Source organism: Lucilia cuprina, chromosome 4 (genome assembly GCF_022045245.1).
Source record: "Lucilia cuprina isolate Lc7/37 chromosome 4, ASM2204524v1, whole genome shotgun sequence".
NCBI classification, from domain to species: domain Eukaryota; kingdom Metazoa; phylum Arthropoda; class Insecta; order Diptera; family Calliphoridae; genus Lucilia; species Lucilia cuprina.
Window position 1 is genome coordinate 10,026,705 of NC_060952.1, and position 17,229 is coordinate 10,043,933.

Sequence of the window (17,229 nt, forward strand, 5' to 3'; positions counted from 1 at the left end):
GAAATATGGCAAGATCATAAAGATTTTTATAAAAGTTAATTTTTATAAAAGTTAATCTATTGTATTAACTATTTTCAAAAGGCTTCGTCCTTGTGTCAAAAAAAAAACGTACACTGAAAAAAATCCATGACTAATATATACGAAAAATGTCGTACGTGTACGAATCGTTCGTTGTTTCGCACCAAGAAACTCTTTCGTAATATATACGAAATTGTACGAAATATTTTAGTATAATGCAAAATATTCTTGAAAAAATTAATTTTCATAAATTGAAAAAAGGAAATTTGAAATAAATATGGTAAAATTTACTAAATATTAATTTATTCAAACATTTTTGTTCATTTTAAAATAAATTTTCTAATTTTAGTTCAAAATTATTCTCCACACGAATTTTCATTTTTTTTATGAAAATAATTCGAGAATAATAGTATACTTTTTCTTAAATTTTATAAAAATGTTGTAGTTTTATTTAATCATAATTTAATTAATATCATTATGTTTAATTTCGCTAAAACTTAAGAAAAAATATTACGAAAGGTTTTCGTACTTTTGTAAAAATAGGAAAGGGTTTTATTAAATAATATTTTGTATTATACACGAAATTTTTGTAAATATTACGAAAATAGAAATTACAAAATTTTTTTTTCGTAAAGTTGAGCATGGATTATTTTCAGTGTATGTACCTATTATCTTGAAAATGCGACCTGCACTTTGCACACAACCCAGCAGTTCGACGGGACAGTCCCGAATTGACCAATTAACGTACCACTTGTGGTGGTCCCTAGCCACCTGAATACCCAGGTGACCAACCATTTTAACATGGGCTTGTCCTACGAGTAAGTCAATCGTACCTCTACACCCTACAAAGGGACAGTCAAAAGACGGTCAAATATAGTCAAATGATGGTAATCTCGAAATGGGTTCTTGGAAGTCAGTCATATTACTGGCTATTTAACTGGCGAAACTTTTCTTGCTATAAAACTAGGACATGGACGTGTTCTAGGATAGTGACGATTTACTTTTATTCTTGATGAATGGCCCAAAATTTCAAGTGCCTACTGTCTAGAATACCACGGGACATCAATGTGACGATTGACCCGAAAGATATAAATTTGAGTCAACCAGATGGTGGCATATTAGTAGAGAATAACAATCATTTCTTCAAAAGATGGGTTAAATAACTACCTTCGGAAGTTCAATAAAACGAAAACAACTTTTAAGAGTCTAATCTCTAGATTACTCGGACACAGTAAAGAGACGATTGCCTCCACTCTCGCCTACAAAGGGGACACTAAAGTGACGACTGTCTTCATTCTCGATTACAAAGAGTTTATTTGTGACGAAAGTCCAAAAACATACGAATTGCAGTCAGCCAGGTGGTAAGATATTAATGGAACTAAAATTTAAAAATTTCAAGTGTCTACTCTCTAGAATACTATGGGACAATAATGTGACGATTGACCCGAAAGATATAAATTTGGGTCAACCAGATGGTGCCATATTAGTAGAAAGTAATAAGCATTTCTCTAAAAGATGGGTAAAATAACTACTTTCGGAAGTACAACAAACAAACTACTTTTAAGAGTATAGACTAGACATAGACTAGACTATAGACTATACTATAGACTAGACTATAGACTAGACTATAGACTAGACTATAGACTAGACTATAGACTAGACTATAGACTAGACTATAGACTAGACTAAAGACTAGACTATAGACTAGACTAAAGACTAGACTATAGACTAGACTATAGACTAGACTATAGACTAGACTATAGACTAGACTATAGACTAGACTATAGACTAGACTAGAGGACAGTAAAGAGACGACTGTCCGATCCCGCTTACAAAGAGGACACTAAAGCGACGACTGTCTTCATTCTCGATTACAAAGGGTACATTCGTGACGAATGACTTAAAACATACGAATTACTATCATCCAGTTGGTTAATGAAATTACTGTCTTTTTCGTCAATGCATGACTCTTTTTCGAACTGCTGGACAGACAGCCATACGGAAATGTATTAATACACTCAGAAAACGATTCTAAGCCGATTGGTATACTTTTTTACCTTGGCTTCAAGTATGACCCTACTCATGCATTGCACTGTTCTGGAACTAGGAAAATAGGTTGTGGGAGGGAGGATAATTTAAGTAGTGTTTGTGGACACTTGATTTTTTTTACATCGAAAGTGAAGTTGAATACCTCTGCAGAAAGTTTGTTCCACATTCGAACACTACTAAGGTTTGGGATTGGGCGAATATTTCTGTGCGTTTTTTACGAAAAACTTAGATCATAAATAAAAAAGGATTAATATTTTTTAGCAATGTTTAAAAAAATAATCTTAAGCGTAATCTTTGTAGTCCAATGTATGAGAAACAGAAACAGAAGTATAAACAGAATTACTTTGTATATTAAGATTATTATAATTTATTTTTCTTTCTTAAATTTTATAAATACTTTATTTTTTAGAAGCTAAAATAGTAATGCATACATTAATTTTATCTAACTGTTGACGATTGCCTAACATAGTGGCCTTTTGTTGCAGTACATACAATGTATTGAGATCACGTTGTTCGAATGCCGTATCGATGGCTTCTTCGTAAAGTCTAAAAATTAATTAAAGTTATTTTAAAAAAATGCTTTCTATTTGATTAAATACAAAACTTACTCTGCTCTAATATACCAATAAGTTTTACGATCATCACGACATTTGAGTATAAATTTACGTGCTTCAGTTAAATTGTTCTGTTTAAGGCAAACTTCAACAAATGGTTCATAGCCAATAGGACTTTTTTTACTTTTAGCAAATTTTTCCAACTCAATCCAATTTTGTTTACTGGATAGACTTAAAATGCGTAACCACCAAAATCTGCAAAATAAAATATCATAAATTTTGTTGTTACTTAAACAAAAAGTTTAAAAAATCTAACCTTCGATCTGGAACTTTAAAATCATTTTTAATTTTTTCAGCTTCTTTCAATTCTCCCAACTCTAAAAGCTTTTCAATGGTATTGTGTATGGATAAACCATGGAATGTTATATCACCAAATATCTTACTATATCTATAATTAAAATGCTTGTTTATAAAAAACATAAGAAACCAATTATTTTAAGGCAAAAAAGGAAAAAACAACTTACTTGGTAGTTAAAGCTTTTTGTAATTTCATTAATTTACTTGTGTCAGAACAAAGTTCGGCCTCGACATTACGACGACCTTGTGTATAACTATTGGCTATAATTGATAGATTTGCTTCTAAAGTTTCACTTTCAAGAGCATTTCGAAAATGATATTCAGCAATTGATTTGTGATCATCTTCGGTATTGTAAATGTCATATAAAGCGGTACGACTCCATTCATTCATCATTTTTTTATAAATATTTAAAGCCATGGGATACTCGCGTATAATCATCTGAAAATAAATTAATATTTTTATCGAAAAAATCAACTTTCAAATAATGACACCTATTCTGCATTTCAATTTGAATCGAAATTTTCTCCGTTTGGCAACTTGGGTATTCTGCATTTCGATTCGACTCTCCGCTGGGTTCTATAAATCGACTTTCGGATATTCGAACAATCAACTTTTTGTCGAAAAAAGTCGAAAAGTCGATAACTCGACTATCGTCTGTGAAAAAGGTCGAAAACTCGACTTTGTTAAAAAAAAAGTCGAAAAAATTCGGAAAAAGTCGAAAAAAGTCAAAAAAAATCGAAAAAATCGAAAAAGTCGAAAAAAAGTCGAAAAAAGTTGAAGAAAGTTGAAAAAAGTCGAAAAAGTTCGGAAAAAGTCGAAAACTCGAAAATTGTAGAAACAAGTCAAAAATTTTAAAAAGGCGGAAAAAAAGTCAAAAACTCTAAAATAGTCGGAAAAACTCGAAAAAAGTCGAAAAGCCGATAAAAGTCGAAAAAAGTCGAAAAAGGTCGAAAAGTCGAAAAAAGTCGGAAAAAGTCAAAAACTCGAAAATTGTAGAAACAAGTCAAAAATTTTAAAAAAGTGGAAAAAAGTCAAAAACTCTAAAATAGTCGGAAAAAAGTCTAAAATAGTCAAAAAGTTGAAAAAACTGAAAAGTCGACCATTTATAAAATACTTATAGTCGAAAAGTCTAAAAGTCGACTTTTAATTAAATGAAAAAAGTCGACTTTTAACCACATAAATGAAAAAAGACGAAAAGTCGATTTTTCGTATCAACTATTACAAATTACAAAAACGCAATTACGATCGACATGCAGAATACACACAATGGTAAAGCATTGAAACGAAGTGGAATTGCTTCTTCTTTTTCTTACGATTGTTGGAATACCTTTATTCGAACATTGAGTAATGAACGCACGTAATCGAAATGCAGAATAGGGGTGAATATTTTAACGACTTTTAAGAAAGATCATATTTTAATCTAAATTAAATCGACAGAAATGGACATAAATTGTGATTGTAATGTTCTCAGTTTAATAATTCGTTTTTTTTTTTACTTACATGAAAGTTTGTAAGCATCATTTTCTTTTTAATCTCCAACAAAACAGTAGCCACCAATTCAGTGTCTCCTGACTGTGTGGCACTCTGGACAGCACGATCATATTTACCCAATTTTAATAATAGCGGCACTTGCAATGAAGCTCTTGGTTCTAACTCTAGTAACTAAAAGCAGATAGAACTTATTACATAAACAAGCAAGAGATTATTTCTGCTTACTTTAATTGCTAATTCATCACGTCCAGCTTCATGAGCTTTTTCAGCTATATTACAAAATGATATACCTTCAACAGAGGGATTTTTGAATTTTTCCGTTATTTTGCGAGCAACTTCATGATCATCTAAGAAAATTTAAAACAAATATTATTCACATCTCTCCATTCATTACGAATACTTTTACTTACTTTTATCATTTATAACCTTGTGATATGCCCAATGTTCTAATATCCAAGATTCTGGTAATTTTAAATGTTTTGCAACTTGTATAGCAATGGCATAGTGTTTTCGAAATACTAAACGTCCCAGAATGACATCTGGTTTTAAATGTAAAAATCTGTCAAGAAATTTAAGATAAAAATGTAATTATAAAGTATAAAAATACAGAAATATACTCACTGTTTTATGGTTAAAGGCATGGCTATTTTGGGATGTCGCAAGCCATTTAAAACTCTTAAAATACGCAGCATTTTAATATATTCGTCAGGATTATGAGACTTTATAAAGCCTTTGCCAAAGTAGGCAGTCTAAAAATATATATTCATTGCAGTTCATATTATTTGTATTTATTAAAATTTATCTTACCCTCATTAAACTTTTTTGAGTTTCCATACAAAACTCATAACCAGCAGCTTCTATGCACTCATCTACGGCTTCGTTCATGCGATCACGAAATAGACTCAAGTATTCATCAGATTGATGTGATTTTTCTTGGAATTTTTTCTGAGCTTCAAATAGAAAACTCGATGGTTCCTGACTATTAATAGCAAATATATTCTGCACGCATTTCGGTAATTTCTGTATCATTTCGTGAGTGTTATTTGTTAGAATACGAACACCATCCATTTCAGCAACCAGAAATATAGCCGGATCATAACTAAATAGATTTTTATCACCATTACGATTGACAACCAATAAAAATGAATTATATGCTATGACTACAGCATCTGATTGAGCGTTGTCAACGTTCATAATCCATTCGATTTGCTTTGGCATATCTTTGCGTCCAGTATCAAATTCACAATATTTTTGTTTCATATCCACGCTACCCATCCATAAAATACCATTATTAGTATATAAAGCCAAATTCTGATGATTATAAGATAAAGACATTGAAATGATGCGTTCAAAAGGTTTACTAATTAAATTGCGTGTTATTGATCCCACAGATTCTCCCAAAAATAATTTAATAACTTCACGATCTCTTCCCAAGAGACAATAGCTATTGCGTTCTTCTGTCACAATTTCCCAGCAAGTGCATTCGGATAGAGATTCTGTGCAAAAAAATTATGAGTTAAATGTGAATTTAATATTTAAACCAGTTTTTGTTGCAAATGGTATATAGACTTTTATGCTATTCGAAACAAAACAGTTATAAAACAGCTAAGAAGACTTTGTTTGGGTCAAATGAGGTCCAATTATTAAGAGTATTGGTTCGTAACACGCTATCAATATATCATAAAAGTACCTATATGTGTATATGATTTAACTTACTTGGAATCTCAGGCAAGAGTCGAGATCGATTATCTTTTGCACTATTGAGTTTTAAGAAAATACGACCGTTAGTAGTCATTACAGCCACACCAGTTCCAGTTGATGATTGATATATTTTGGCATCAACAATTTTAGTTAAACTAGCTTCCTGGCCCATACTATAGGAATATCTTTCATTACCAAACATATCGTAAATGAAAACCAATGCATCATCTTGTACACAAATCAACTCTTCCGTATCGGACCAACCCATTGAAATTAATTTACCATGATTCCACTGAAATCAAATGTAGTTATTGTCTAATTTTACGATAATATGTTAATCTTTAAACTTACCCAAATTTTACCCAATTCCAGGCCAGCTGTATCGAATATGCGTATAACAGGTTTAGCAGTACCTTTTATTGGCACTATTTGATTAGGATCTCTTGTCACCGCTATTGGACCACCATACGGAGCACATACTACTTTCATATATTCTAAATCCAAATCTAATGGCCAATCCGGTGTATGTAAATCGAGTTTCCTGTATTATTGATGATTGAAAAGTGGGTGTAAACGGCAATTTTGTTTCACTTAAAAGCGATATATGATGGTATTTACCTGTAAGTTGTGGGTCGCAAAACGAACCAATCGCCAGTATTGTACATAATCGGCATTTTGGATTAATTATAAATGTATATTTTATAAATTTTCTTGATTTTTTTTAATTTTTCTATAAATTCAATAATGACACTAGCAAAGTAAATTTATAAATTTACTTTGGACAGTAGTAAACAGAGATAAAAAATTCTAAACAAGGGATATATTAAGAAGATGACATTTATGTTTATATTTTATTTGACACAACAGCCAACAGGCAAAACATTTTTTCTATATATTGTTTGACATTTTTCCGTTTACATTTCTTAACCGGCTGTGTTTATCGTATCATCTTTTGTATATTCTCTCGAATGAAAAATTTAATTTGTTTTGATCAGCTGTTCTATAAAATTATTTGAGTTGCCGTATTACATAACTATTTTGCCGGATAAAGTAATTTATTATTTTTAAGTAACGGTAGAAAATTTGAATTAATCTCTAATAAACTATTATATCATTGTGGCTAATGTTTTCTTTTTCTATTCAGGAAATGTTATACAAAAAGAATATATACCCGTAGTTTATAACGAACTCCGAGGACCAGTCAAATGTGTTTGTTATAAGCGCAGTCCATATTAAGAGGGGTGAAATTTTAAGAGATATAAAATAATTTTTCGAAATTAAAAAAATATAATTTATGGTATACGCACAATTGGGACGAACGACGAATTTCGTAAAGCACGATGAACTAGTCGAAAAAAATTTGTTGCGTAAATTCGTCGAATGAACACAATCAAATTATTCGTACTGCGAATTCGTTTCAAAATTTGCTTGTTCGAAATTGGAAAAAGTAAGCAAAAGAAACAAAAATTATATTTTTGTAAATCTCCACGATTTTGATATAATTTTAACAGCTTTAAAATTTATTCGAATATTATTTCGAAATTCGAAAATGTAAGAAATTGACCTCGAATAGAACTAAAATTATATTTTTGTGAATGTATTCCCAATTTTGAGATTATTTTAACAGCTTCAAATTTTTTTCGAAAATTACTTCGAATTTTCGAACTTAATTTTAAATATTCCAGCATAGCATTGTAGTGTCATCAAGTGTCACTCCATGCTGCCAAACTGACTGACAATTCGGATCACCAGAACTGGTTTTAATAGCTTTAAAAATTTTTCGAACTTATGTTCGAATTTCCGAAAATTTTATTTTTAGTTTTTTTAGTTTTCGAATATAATATTGAATTGTCATTAGCTGTTTTCACAACCGCCAAATTTCAGAAAATTCGGATTCCAGAATTGGTTTTAAAACAATTTTCCCCAATTAATTCGTCTGCGTAAGAAATAGAAATAAACCTATCGCACAGTTCGTTAGGTACAACGAATTTCGTCATACGCACTGCTTATGCGTATTTTCATATACTTTAGTGTGTTCTATATCTGACGACGAAAATTCGTTCCGAAAAAATCGTCATTCGTCCTAATTGTGTGCATAGCATTAAAAAAAATCGAGAAAGCTTGTAAAATTCGGTGGACAAATTAGTACATTAATTTTAACTCGGTGTAGAGCTCAAATAAAATAGGGAAAATCCCTATGTTTGATATAATAACTTAAAATAAAATATGTACTACATATTTATATACAAAATATATTAATCATTATTTGTACTACACAAGTATATATACAGCGAACATTTTAGAATTGTAGCCATTCAATAATAACAAATTGCAGTACAATTGTTTATTATAAATAATAAAAATAACAATACGGAAAATGAGTATTAATCTAATTGCAGAGACGAAAGGCATTGAAGCCTTAAATATCAAGCCAAATGAAATCGAAGAAACTGCAACGGGTGTTGAGGTTACGGTTAACGATGAACAACATGATGTTGTCGATCCATGGAATGTGGCGAGTAACAGCGCGACTGGAATCGATTATGACAAATTAATAAGTAATTTATTTTTTTTTAGTAAATTATGCCCATGCTAATTCTTTTTATGCATTCAAGAACGTTTCGGGTCGTCCAGAATAGATGATGAGCTAATTAAACGTATAGAAAAGATAAGTGGTAAACCAGTACATCATTTAATACGTCGAGGTATTTTCTTTTCACATCGTGAACTAAACACTATTTTAACTTTGAAGGAACAAGGTAAACCATTTTATTTATATACTGGACGTGGTCCTAGTTCCGAATCGTTACATTTAGGACATTTAATACCATTCATAATGACGAAGTAGGTTCCGGCATTTTGTTTTTAGCATTTGTTGTAATTTTTTAAAACAAATATTTTTTAGATATCTTCAAGATACATTTGATGTACCATTGGTTATACAAATGTCTGATGATGAAAAGACTTTGTGGAAAGATTTGAAAATAGAAGATGCTATAAAATTGGCTCATGAAAATGCTAAAGATATTATAGCTATGGGATTTGATGTGGAGAAAACATTTATATTTAATGATTTAACATTTATGGGGTAAGTAAATTAAAGATTTTCTCCAAGTTATTTATATTTTGAGTCCTTTTTTGTAATGTATATTAGCAATAAATTTATGTTTTTATTACTGGATAAAGTAATATACATATAAATCATACATGTTAATATATCTAGATATTGCAAAAGTATATTTTTAATTAGCAAGAAATTCAAGGGTAATTCCCTTTATCGTTGTGTTATTATGACGAAATATGTTTTCTTTGTTGCCTATTTATTACATTATTATATTCCCTGCATATAAATCAATTGCGAAGTTAGTAATTAGTCATTCATAAAAAATATATAGAGATCAAAAATGGGAAATGGTAAAGTGTGGGAGCAGATATTTGAAGTCACAATGGATAACAGACTAAATCAAATTGAAATACAATTACAAAAACAATTTATGTTTTTGCGATTCGAATTATAAAAAATTAAATAGACGTTACAAATCAAAACAAAAAACTAATTGTTTTTTAAGTAAATATGTTTAAAATGAAAAATTAATTAAATACAGTGAATCAACTAAGTTTTTTGCCTACCTTTTTTAAGAATTTTGTTTTTTATTCATAACCAAGAAAAAAATATTAAAATACAAATTTTGGTGCATTTGTTGTTGCATTTTATTATTTTTCATCAGAATTTGCATGTTAATAAAGTATTTTGCATATTGAGAATTCCGGTTAAATTCGTTGGATTTGTCAAATTATTTTTACTTTTGGAATTTATTCCTTTATTGTTAAAAGGACGAGAGTTAAGTATTTTTCAATTGTAATTTGCAAAAATCATATCCTCTTTGTGTGAAAATGTTATGTTATTTGCCTTAAAAATGTTTAAAGGATAATAATGAGACAATTTCGATATAAAAAATTAGTTTTTATTTCTAAAAAATATAAAACAATAAAATATAATTATGTGATGTTTAAACAATAACATTAACCCCCAATAACACAATGTCTAGTTATTAATCTTAAAGTTAAATTGACAGTTTTCATACAAAAAATATTTTAATCGACAGAACAACTTTCGGTTAAACGATAACCAGAGGTGGAGTTAACGGGGCTAAAAATTATAAAATAGAATAATTGATGAAATGATCCAAAGAATTATTAGAAAAAACGCACTGAGTGGTGCTTCAAAATTTTGAACAGCCAAAGGGAGGCAACTTGTATCCAAGGAAAATCATTGGACTCTTGATTTAGCTTCTCCAAAATCCATATACTAACTAGGAGGAACACTATGTTTAAATTTAGACCTCTAAACAGACCTTAGAATGCATGGAACCAATGTATAGTAAAGTGTCGTGTAGTACAGAAAAAATACCTAATTTAGATATTTTAAAATATAGGTGGTTACATACCCCAAAGATCAACAAAAGCAATATTTTTCAGCTAATACATACACTTATAAATATTTAGAACCCAAATCAAGAATAACTATCCAGATCGTAATATGCCTACTATATCTTATTCATAAAATAAAGCATATAAAATATGAGGTTGAAAATCAGGATTTTAGCATGTAATAGTTCTATAGTGTTATATGGTGATGTCCCCATACTTAGAGTGGCTAGGATGGTACTTAATGTTAGATTCATTGAATAAGAATCAATATTCTATAATTCTAAATAAAATTTACACAGAACTCCCCAAATAGATGGTGTTTCCGTAATGTAGTTTTTGTTTATCAATACAAAATGGCCAAAAACCTAGATTATTTTTGTTATAATATATATATTTATACCTGACTAGACATTTTTCTAGGTCCAAATCCATTGATTATCTAATATATCATGTATCCAATTCAAAATTACTTATTATTTTCAAAATTTAATCAAAGAAACGATAGATTTAATGTTAAATCAATTATTGATAAATTCTTATAGGTATATAGGATAATAAATCGGTTAAGAAATTTCGTTCCACTACTAATATATCTAAAAATGTTATTCTAACATATAGGTGTAATAAAAATATTAAATTTTATAAAATAATGCAGCAATATTAAAAAAATAACAAAAAACCTAAAAAAGCAAAATACTTTATTGACCTAGAAAATTAACAATACGTTCACATTTTATCAAACATCTCGTTAATTAATATCACGATTTTACTTTTAATGGTAGAAAATTAATATATAAAATATTCTTTAAAAAATACAACAAACAAATTGCTTTATTTTGCTATAAATAACTGTTCAGATAAAGTTTTTTCTTAAAATTTATAAAATTTTACATAGGCAAATTACTTAATTGATTCACTGTATATACAAAATTAATTCACCTTTTTTATTTAGTTTAAGATTTTTTGTATTATTATTTTCAATTATTTATATTCAAATAATTTTTAATTTTCTATTACAAATTATTTAAAAAAGTATTTTTTTTTATTAAAATATAAGAAAACAAAGAATTAAGGAATAAATTAAATCGAATAAAAAATTATATTAAATATTAATTCAATTGTTATATATATTTTTTATTAGCCAATGTCCAGCAATGTATCAAAATGTTATACGAATCCAAAAATGTGTTACATTTAATCAAGTTAAAGGTATTTTTGGCTTTGAAGATTCAGATCTTATTGGTAAAATTGGATTTCCCGCTGTACAGGCTGCTCCAGCTCTATCGAATACATTTCCTTTTATATTTGGTCATAGTAAGGTACACTGTTTAGTACCTTGTGCGATTGATCAAGATCCCTATTTTCGAATGTGTCGAGATGTGGCTCCACGTTTAGGTTATCCTAAATGTGCTTTAATACATTCATCATTTTTCCCTGCATTACAGGGTGCAAAATCAAAAATGTCAGCTAGTGAGGAAAATTCGGCTGTATTTTTAACAGATACACCGAAACAAATTAAAAATAAAATTAATAAATATGCATTTTCTGGTGGTCGTACTACCGTCGAGGAACACAGAAGCTTGGGTGGTAATCCAGATATTGATGTGTCTTATCAATTGCTAAAATTCTTTATGGAGGATGATGAAGAATTGGAAAGAGTTCGTTCAGCTTACAGTAAGGGTGAAATGTTAACGGGAGAAATTAAACAATTGGCCATAGACGTAAGTTTATTGCAAAATAATAATACAAAATCAGTAATTTATTAAAAAAGTATTTGTTTAAAGGTTATCACCCCGTTAGTGGAACAGCACCAAGCCGCTCGTAAACTCATTACCGATAAAATGTTACAAGATTTCATGAAAATTCGTCCCTTGAAATTTGGTGGCTGTAAAATTTAAAATGTTTTTACTTTTTAAATTAAAATATTAAATTTGTTTATAAAATTCACTCAAACGTTTGTACTTTTCTAACAAAGAAGAAGGGATTTCTTTATTAATTAATTCAACGGGATTTAAGATTAAAAATAGATCATTTTTAATTGTTTGTTTGAAATTACTAACAGAGTGTTGAATATATGGACCATATTTTGTTATTTACTATCGCATTTTCTGTACAGGACTGTAGACCTGTAGATGTTTCAAACACCAGCTTCTCTAATAACACCAATTCTTCATATAAAAAATGTTCAAATTATTGTTTTATATATAACAAGTAGGAAAGTATAGTCGGGCATGGCCGACCATATAATACCCTACACCATGAGTATATTTTTAAAATTTTTACTTTTTATAAAGAAACTTTTATGTTGAATATTATTCCAAAATATTTGAGCAATTTATTGATAAAAAATTAAAATTTCTAAATGAGGCTTTGTATAGGTCAAATATGGGCCGATCCTCGGTAAATTTGGGAAAAGGATATATTTTTAAATAACAGTTAGTTTTGTTGAGTTTCATTGCGATACAAATGGTTACAAGTCAATTTTAGACGTTTAAGACATTTTTTGAAGGGGACCTATCCTTACGAAAATCTGCAGTGTCATTTATACTTATATAAAACTTATCTGTGCCAATTTTTAGAGAGATAATAGAATATTTGACGTAATTATGGCATAAAAAGTTGAAATCAGGAGGTACGGTTGTATGGGGGCTAGGTGAAATAATGGACCGGATTCAACCATTTTCAATAGGCTTCGTCCCTGTGCCATGCTTGGTCCAAATTTCATCAAATTTTCTTGAAAATTGCGGCCTGTACCTTGCGCACAAGGTTTACATGGACAGCCAGCCGGACGGACATGTCTTAATCGACTCAAAAAATGATTCTGAATCGATCGGTATACTTTAAGGTATTGGACCAATATTTTTGTACGTTACAAACTTCAGCACAAACGTATAATACCCTCCCCACTATAGTGGTGTAGGGTATAAAAAGTACAACTTTGAAGTCTCATAACTCTAAAAACAAAAGTGACCAATCATTAATATTTATGTTCCTAGGCATAAAAGATCTAGATCTAGTTTTATACTTATATTTTAATAAATTCTATTTAGAATCAAACAATTTGTTAGGATTCAAATATGAAGTTATGTAAAAATAGCAGTACATATTGAAATTGTTTATAACCACTAAGAGTTTTTAGAAAAAAATCTGGCAATGGCGTTAAAAGCGATGCCATATTTATATTATTAAATCCCTATAATTTACATTGCTCAGAAGTGTATGTGTCATCTTTTGCCGTGTAGTATTTATACAACGACACGTTTTGCATTGCCGTCTTTTTTTGAAGAAATTGCAGTGCATTTATTTGTTTGGATTAAATAATTGAATCATTTTGTGGAATATGAGCGATAATCAAGTGGCAGTAACAGAAGGCGTTGAAGCCATAAGTCTTAATCCAAATGAAATCGAAGAGACGGCAACGGGTGTTGAGGTCACGGTTAATGATGAACAAAATGATGTGGTGGATCCATGGAATGTAACTAGTAGTAGTGATACTGGAATCGATTATGATAAATTAATAAGTAATTTGCTTGTAGAAAGAGTGGACGCTGCTTAGTTTTGCTAATTAATTGTTTATTTTTTTAGAACGCTTTGGTTCCTCTAGAATTGATGATGAAATGATAGCACGTATAGAAAAGATAAGTGGTAAACCTGTTCATCATTTGATACGTCGTGGTATTTTCTTCTCACATCGTGAGTTAAATACCATCTTAACATTGAAGGAACAAGGTAAACCTTTTTATTTGTACACCGGTCGTGGTCCTAGTTCGGGGTCATTGCATTTGGGTCATTTGATACCATTCATAATGACAAAGTAAGTTATTGTTGTTTCATTGTTAATTCGTTAGTGTTTTTATTAATAATTTTTTTTAATATAACTATAGATATCTTCAGGAAACATTTGATGTACCTTTGGTTATTCAAATGTCTGATGACGAAAAGACTTTGTGGAAAGATTTAAAAGTAGAAGCTGCTATAAAATTGGCATACGAAAATGCTAAAGATATAATTGCCATGGGTTTTGATGTAGAAAAGACATTTATTTTTAATAATTTGACATTTATGGGGTAAGTTAATTGAAGCTACCGTAATCTTAGCATTAATGTTGCAATCACTTTAAATATTCTTTCTATAGCCAATGTCCAGCAATGTATCAAAATGTTATACGTATTCAAAAATGTATTACTTTTAATCAAGTAAAAGGTATTTTCGGTTTTGGTGATTCAGATATAATTGGCAAAATTGGATTTCCTGCAGTGCAGGCTGCTCCAGCTCTTTCAAGCACATTTCCTTTCATATTTGGCGAACGTAAGGTACACTGCCTAATACCTTGTGCGATCGATCAAGATCCCTATTTCCGTATGTGTCGAGATGTGGCGCCACGATTGGGTCATCCCAAATGTACCCTAATTCATTCCACATTCTTCCCTGCATTACAAGGAGCCAAGTCAAAAATGTCTGCTAGTGAACAAAACTCTGCAGTATTTTTAACGGACACACCGAAACAAATTAAAAATAAAATTAATAAATATGCATTTTCTGGTGGTCGTACTACCGTCGAGGAACATAGAGCATTGGGTGGTAATCCAGATATTGATGTGGCATATCAATTGCTAAAATTCTTTTTGGAAGATGATGCTGAATTAGAGAGAGTTCGTTTAGCCTACAGCAAGGGTGAAATGTTAACTGGAGAATTAAAGAAATTAGCTATTGAGGTAAGTTAAAAGAAAAAAATTAATAAAATCTTAGGATGTATTAACATTTTCATTGCAGACTGTTACCCCGATTGTGGAGCAACATCAAACCGCTCGTAAATTAGTAACCGATGAAAAATTGCAAGAGTTTATGAAAATTCGTCCCTTGAAATTCGGTGGCTGTTAAGATAATCATATATTTATTCAGAATATCATTAAAAACGTACATATGTTTAAACAGATATTTGCTTTTGTATTAAATTCTAAGATCACATTTACATTTAACTTAATATAATTCATTTCCTATGTATGTTTGGTTTAAGTAATAACTTATAAACGCTTTCCTATACAATAAATAATAATATTATTTTACATAATAAAACAACTTAGTGGTTGGTTAATGATTTTGTGAAAATATTAGATTTTTTATTTAAATTATTTAACATTATTATAAAAGTAAATGAAGCTATTCACATAAACTTACATACTAAAAATTAAAGTGGTATATTCGTAGAAAAAGTCACATCGGAATAAATGAATACAGAAAATATAATAAGGAAACATTTAAATATATTTTTCTTGTACAAAGAATATAAAAGAAACAGGCATCACAGAAATAATCCATCAAACATTTCATTTTAAGTAATGTCCGATACTATAAGTTTAGCGTATGGCTTGAGCCATATGCAAAGGTGTAACCATAAGTGTCAGTTCAGCATCTTTAAGATTGGCTCCTCTCAGGTTTGCTTCCTGCAAATCACTGCCAGATAAGTTACAACGTTCCAAGTCAGCGCCAGCCAATACTGCAGCCCGCAGATTGCAATTTTTCATATTAGCATTTTTAAGATTGGCTACTCGAAGGTTTACTCCAGCCATATTAGAGCTTTCTAAGCAAGCACCTTTCAGATTAACGCCTTCAAGATTAGTACGTAAACCTGATGGATCTTCGAAATTGCAACCCCTTAGGTTAGCACCTTCCATGTTGGCACATAAACCTTTAACCGATACTAGTTGAGCACATTCCAAATTTGCAAAAGCTAAATCCGTACGTTCCAAACAGCAATATGTTAGATTAGCATGTGATAAATTGCATCTTTGCATGCAAGCATACTAAAAAGAAGCTTAGGATAAAGACTGAATAACAAAGTGAATAAGAAAGTAAAAACCTTAAAATTTATGTTACGAAAGTCCAGCTTTCTTAAGTCAGCTCCTGCTAAGTTTACACCCTGGAAACGTATCTCTGTTATATGTGAGGTTTGTATTAAAGCTTTAATAACATCCCTTCGAGTCAACGGTATATTATCCATCGACTGGTTCTGTTGTATTATCTGTGGTTCTAATTGGCTAACCAATGATTCCAAGCCAAAAAATTTTGCCTCTTCTAAAACTCCCTCCAAACTGACGTTTTGATCAACTATTAACTGGCCATGCCTTAGATAGTTTATAATTGGTTCGAAATAATGGGGACTGCGATCTATTAAATAGGCGCCTTGTTCATCCTGGTCACTTGGAAGCATTGCACCTTCTTGTGAAAACATACGTGCCAACATACTCTCTGGTTCTTTACTTACCAATGTCCATATTGTGGTAAGAAAAACCTTACCACCGACATTTAGTTTTATCCATTTGGAAGATGGGAATTCTTTAATCATTACTTCATTCGCAGTTGCAATAGAGGTACTAAATTTGTCAGCTGTCTCAGATGAGTTGCTATTCTCTGGGTTTGTTTCAGTATTTTTCACATTTTCATTTAATAATTTTGTAGTGATACTATTATTTTCTTCAATATTCATAATATATCAATTTCTGATTTTATTTTTTAATTAAATGTAACGAGATAAAAATGTTAATGCCCCTTCAAAAAAATATTCATCTGATAATTCTATTTTATTTTGATATCAGTTTAGCTCTTGTTCCTTTTGTTGTTTTCATT

The 17,229-nt window shown here is 30.1% G+C and overlaps 4 protein-coding genes across 4 annotated transcripts; 2 read left to right on the forward strand and 2 right to left on the reverse strand.

The window, feature by feature from the left end:
- Positions 1 to 2,406: 2,406 nt before the first annotated feature.
- LOC111680964 (vacuolar protein sorting-associated protein 16 homolog) lies at positions 2,407 to 7,017 on the reverse strand. The gene is made up of 12 exons (XM_023442679.2): positions 6,790 to 7,017; positions 6,523 to 6,712; positions 6,187 to 6,463; positions 5,278 to 5,966; positions 5,092 to 5,219; positions 4,881 to 5,029; positions 4,696 to 4,817; positions 4,480 to 4,641; positions 3,146 to 3,417; positions 2,938 to 3,069; positions 2,676 to 2,876; positions 2,407 to 2,613 (listed from the first exon to the last, which is right to left on the reverse strand). Exons 1-12 carry the CDS (start codon positions 6,843 to 6,845, stop codon positions 2,466 to 2,468), a joined length of 2,526 nt encoding a protein of 841 aa, XP_023298447.2. The 5' UTR covers positions 6,846 to 7,017; the 3' UTR covers positions 2,407 to 2,465.
- Positions 7,018 to 8,430: 1,413 nt separating this feature from the next.
- LOC111680973 (tryptophan--tRNA ligase, cytoplasmic-like) lies at positions 8,431 to 12,549 on the forward strand. Its single transcript, XM_023442689.2, has 5 exons — positions 8,431 to 8,729; positions 8,787 to 9,015; positions 9,077 to 9,259; positions 11,744 to 12,323; positions 12,387 to 12,549. The coding sequence occupies exons 1-5, from the start codon at positions 8,549 to 8,551 to the stop codon at positions 12,498 to 12,500; spliced, it is 1,287 nt and encodes a 428-aa protein (XP_023298457.2). The 5' UTR covers positions 8,431 to 8,548; the 3' UTR covers positions 12,501 to 12,549.
- Positions 12,550 to 13,537: 988 nt separating this feature from the next.
- LOC111680946 (tryptophan--tRNA ligase, cytoplasmic-like) lies at positions 13,538 to 15,711 on the forward strand. The gene is made up of 5 exons (XM_023442660.2): positions 13,538 to 14,123; positions 14,188 to 14,416; positions 14,487 to 14,669; positions 14,738 to 15,317; positions 15,376 to 15,711. Exons 1-5 carry the CDS (start codon positions 13,943 to 13,945, stop codon positions 15,481 to 15,483), a joined length of 1,281 nt encoding a protein of 426 aa, XP_023298428.2. The 5' UTR covers positions 13,538 to 13,942; the 3' UTR covers positions 15,484 to 15,711.
- Positions 15,690 to 17,150, reverse strand: LOC111680947 (BTB/POZ domain-containing protein KCTD9). The gene is made up of 2 exons (XM_023442661.2): positions 16,463 to 17,150; positions 15,690 to 16,406 (listed from the first exon to the last, which is right to left on the reverse strand). The coding sequence occupies exons 1-2, from the start codon at positions 17,087 to 17,089 to the stop codon at positions 15,960 to 15,962; spliced, it is 1,074 nt and encodes a 357-aa protein (XP_023298429.2). The 5' UTR covers positions 17,090 to 17,150; the 3' UTR covers positions 15,690 to 15,959.
- Positions 17,151 to 17,229: the final 79 nt, after the last annotated feature.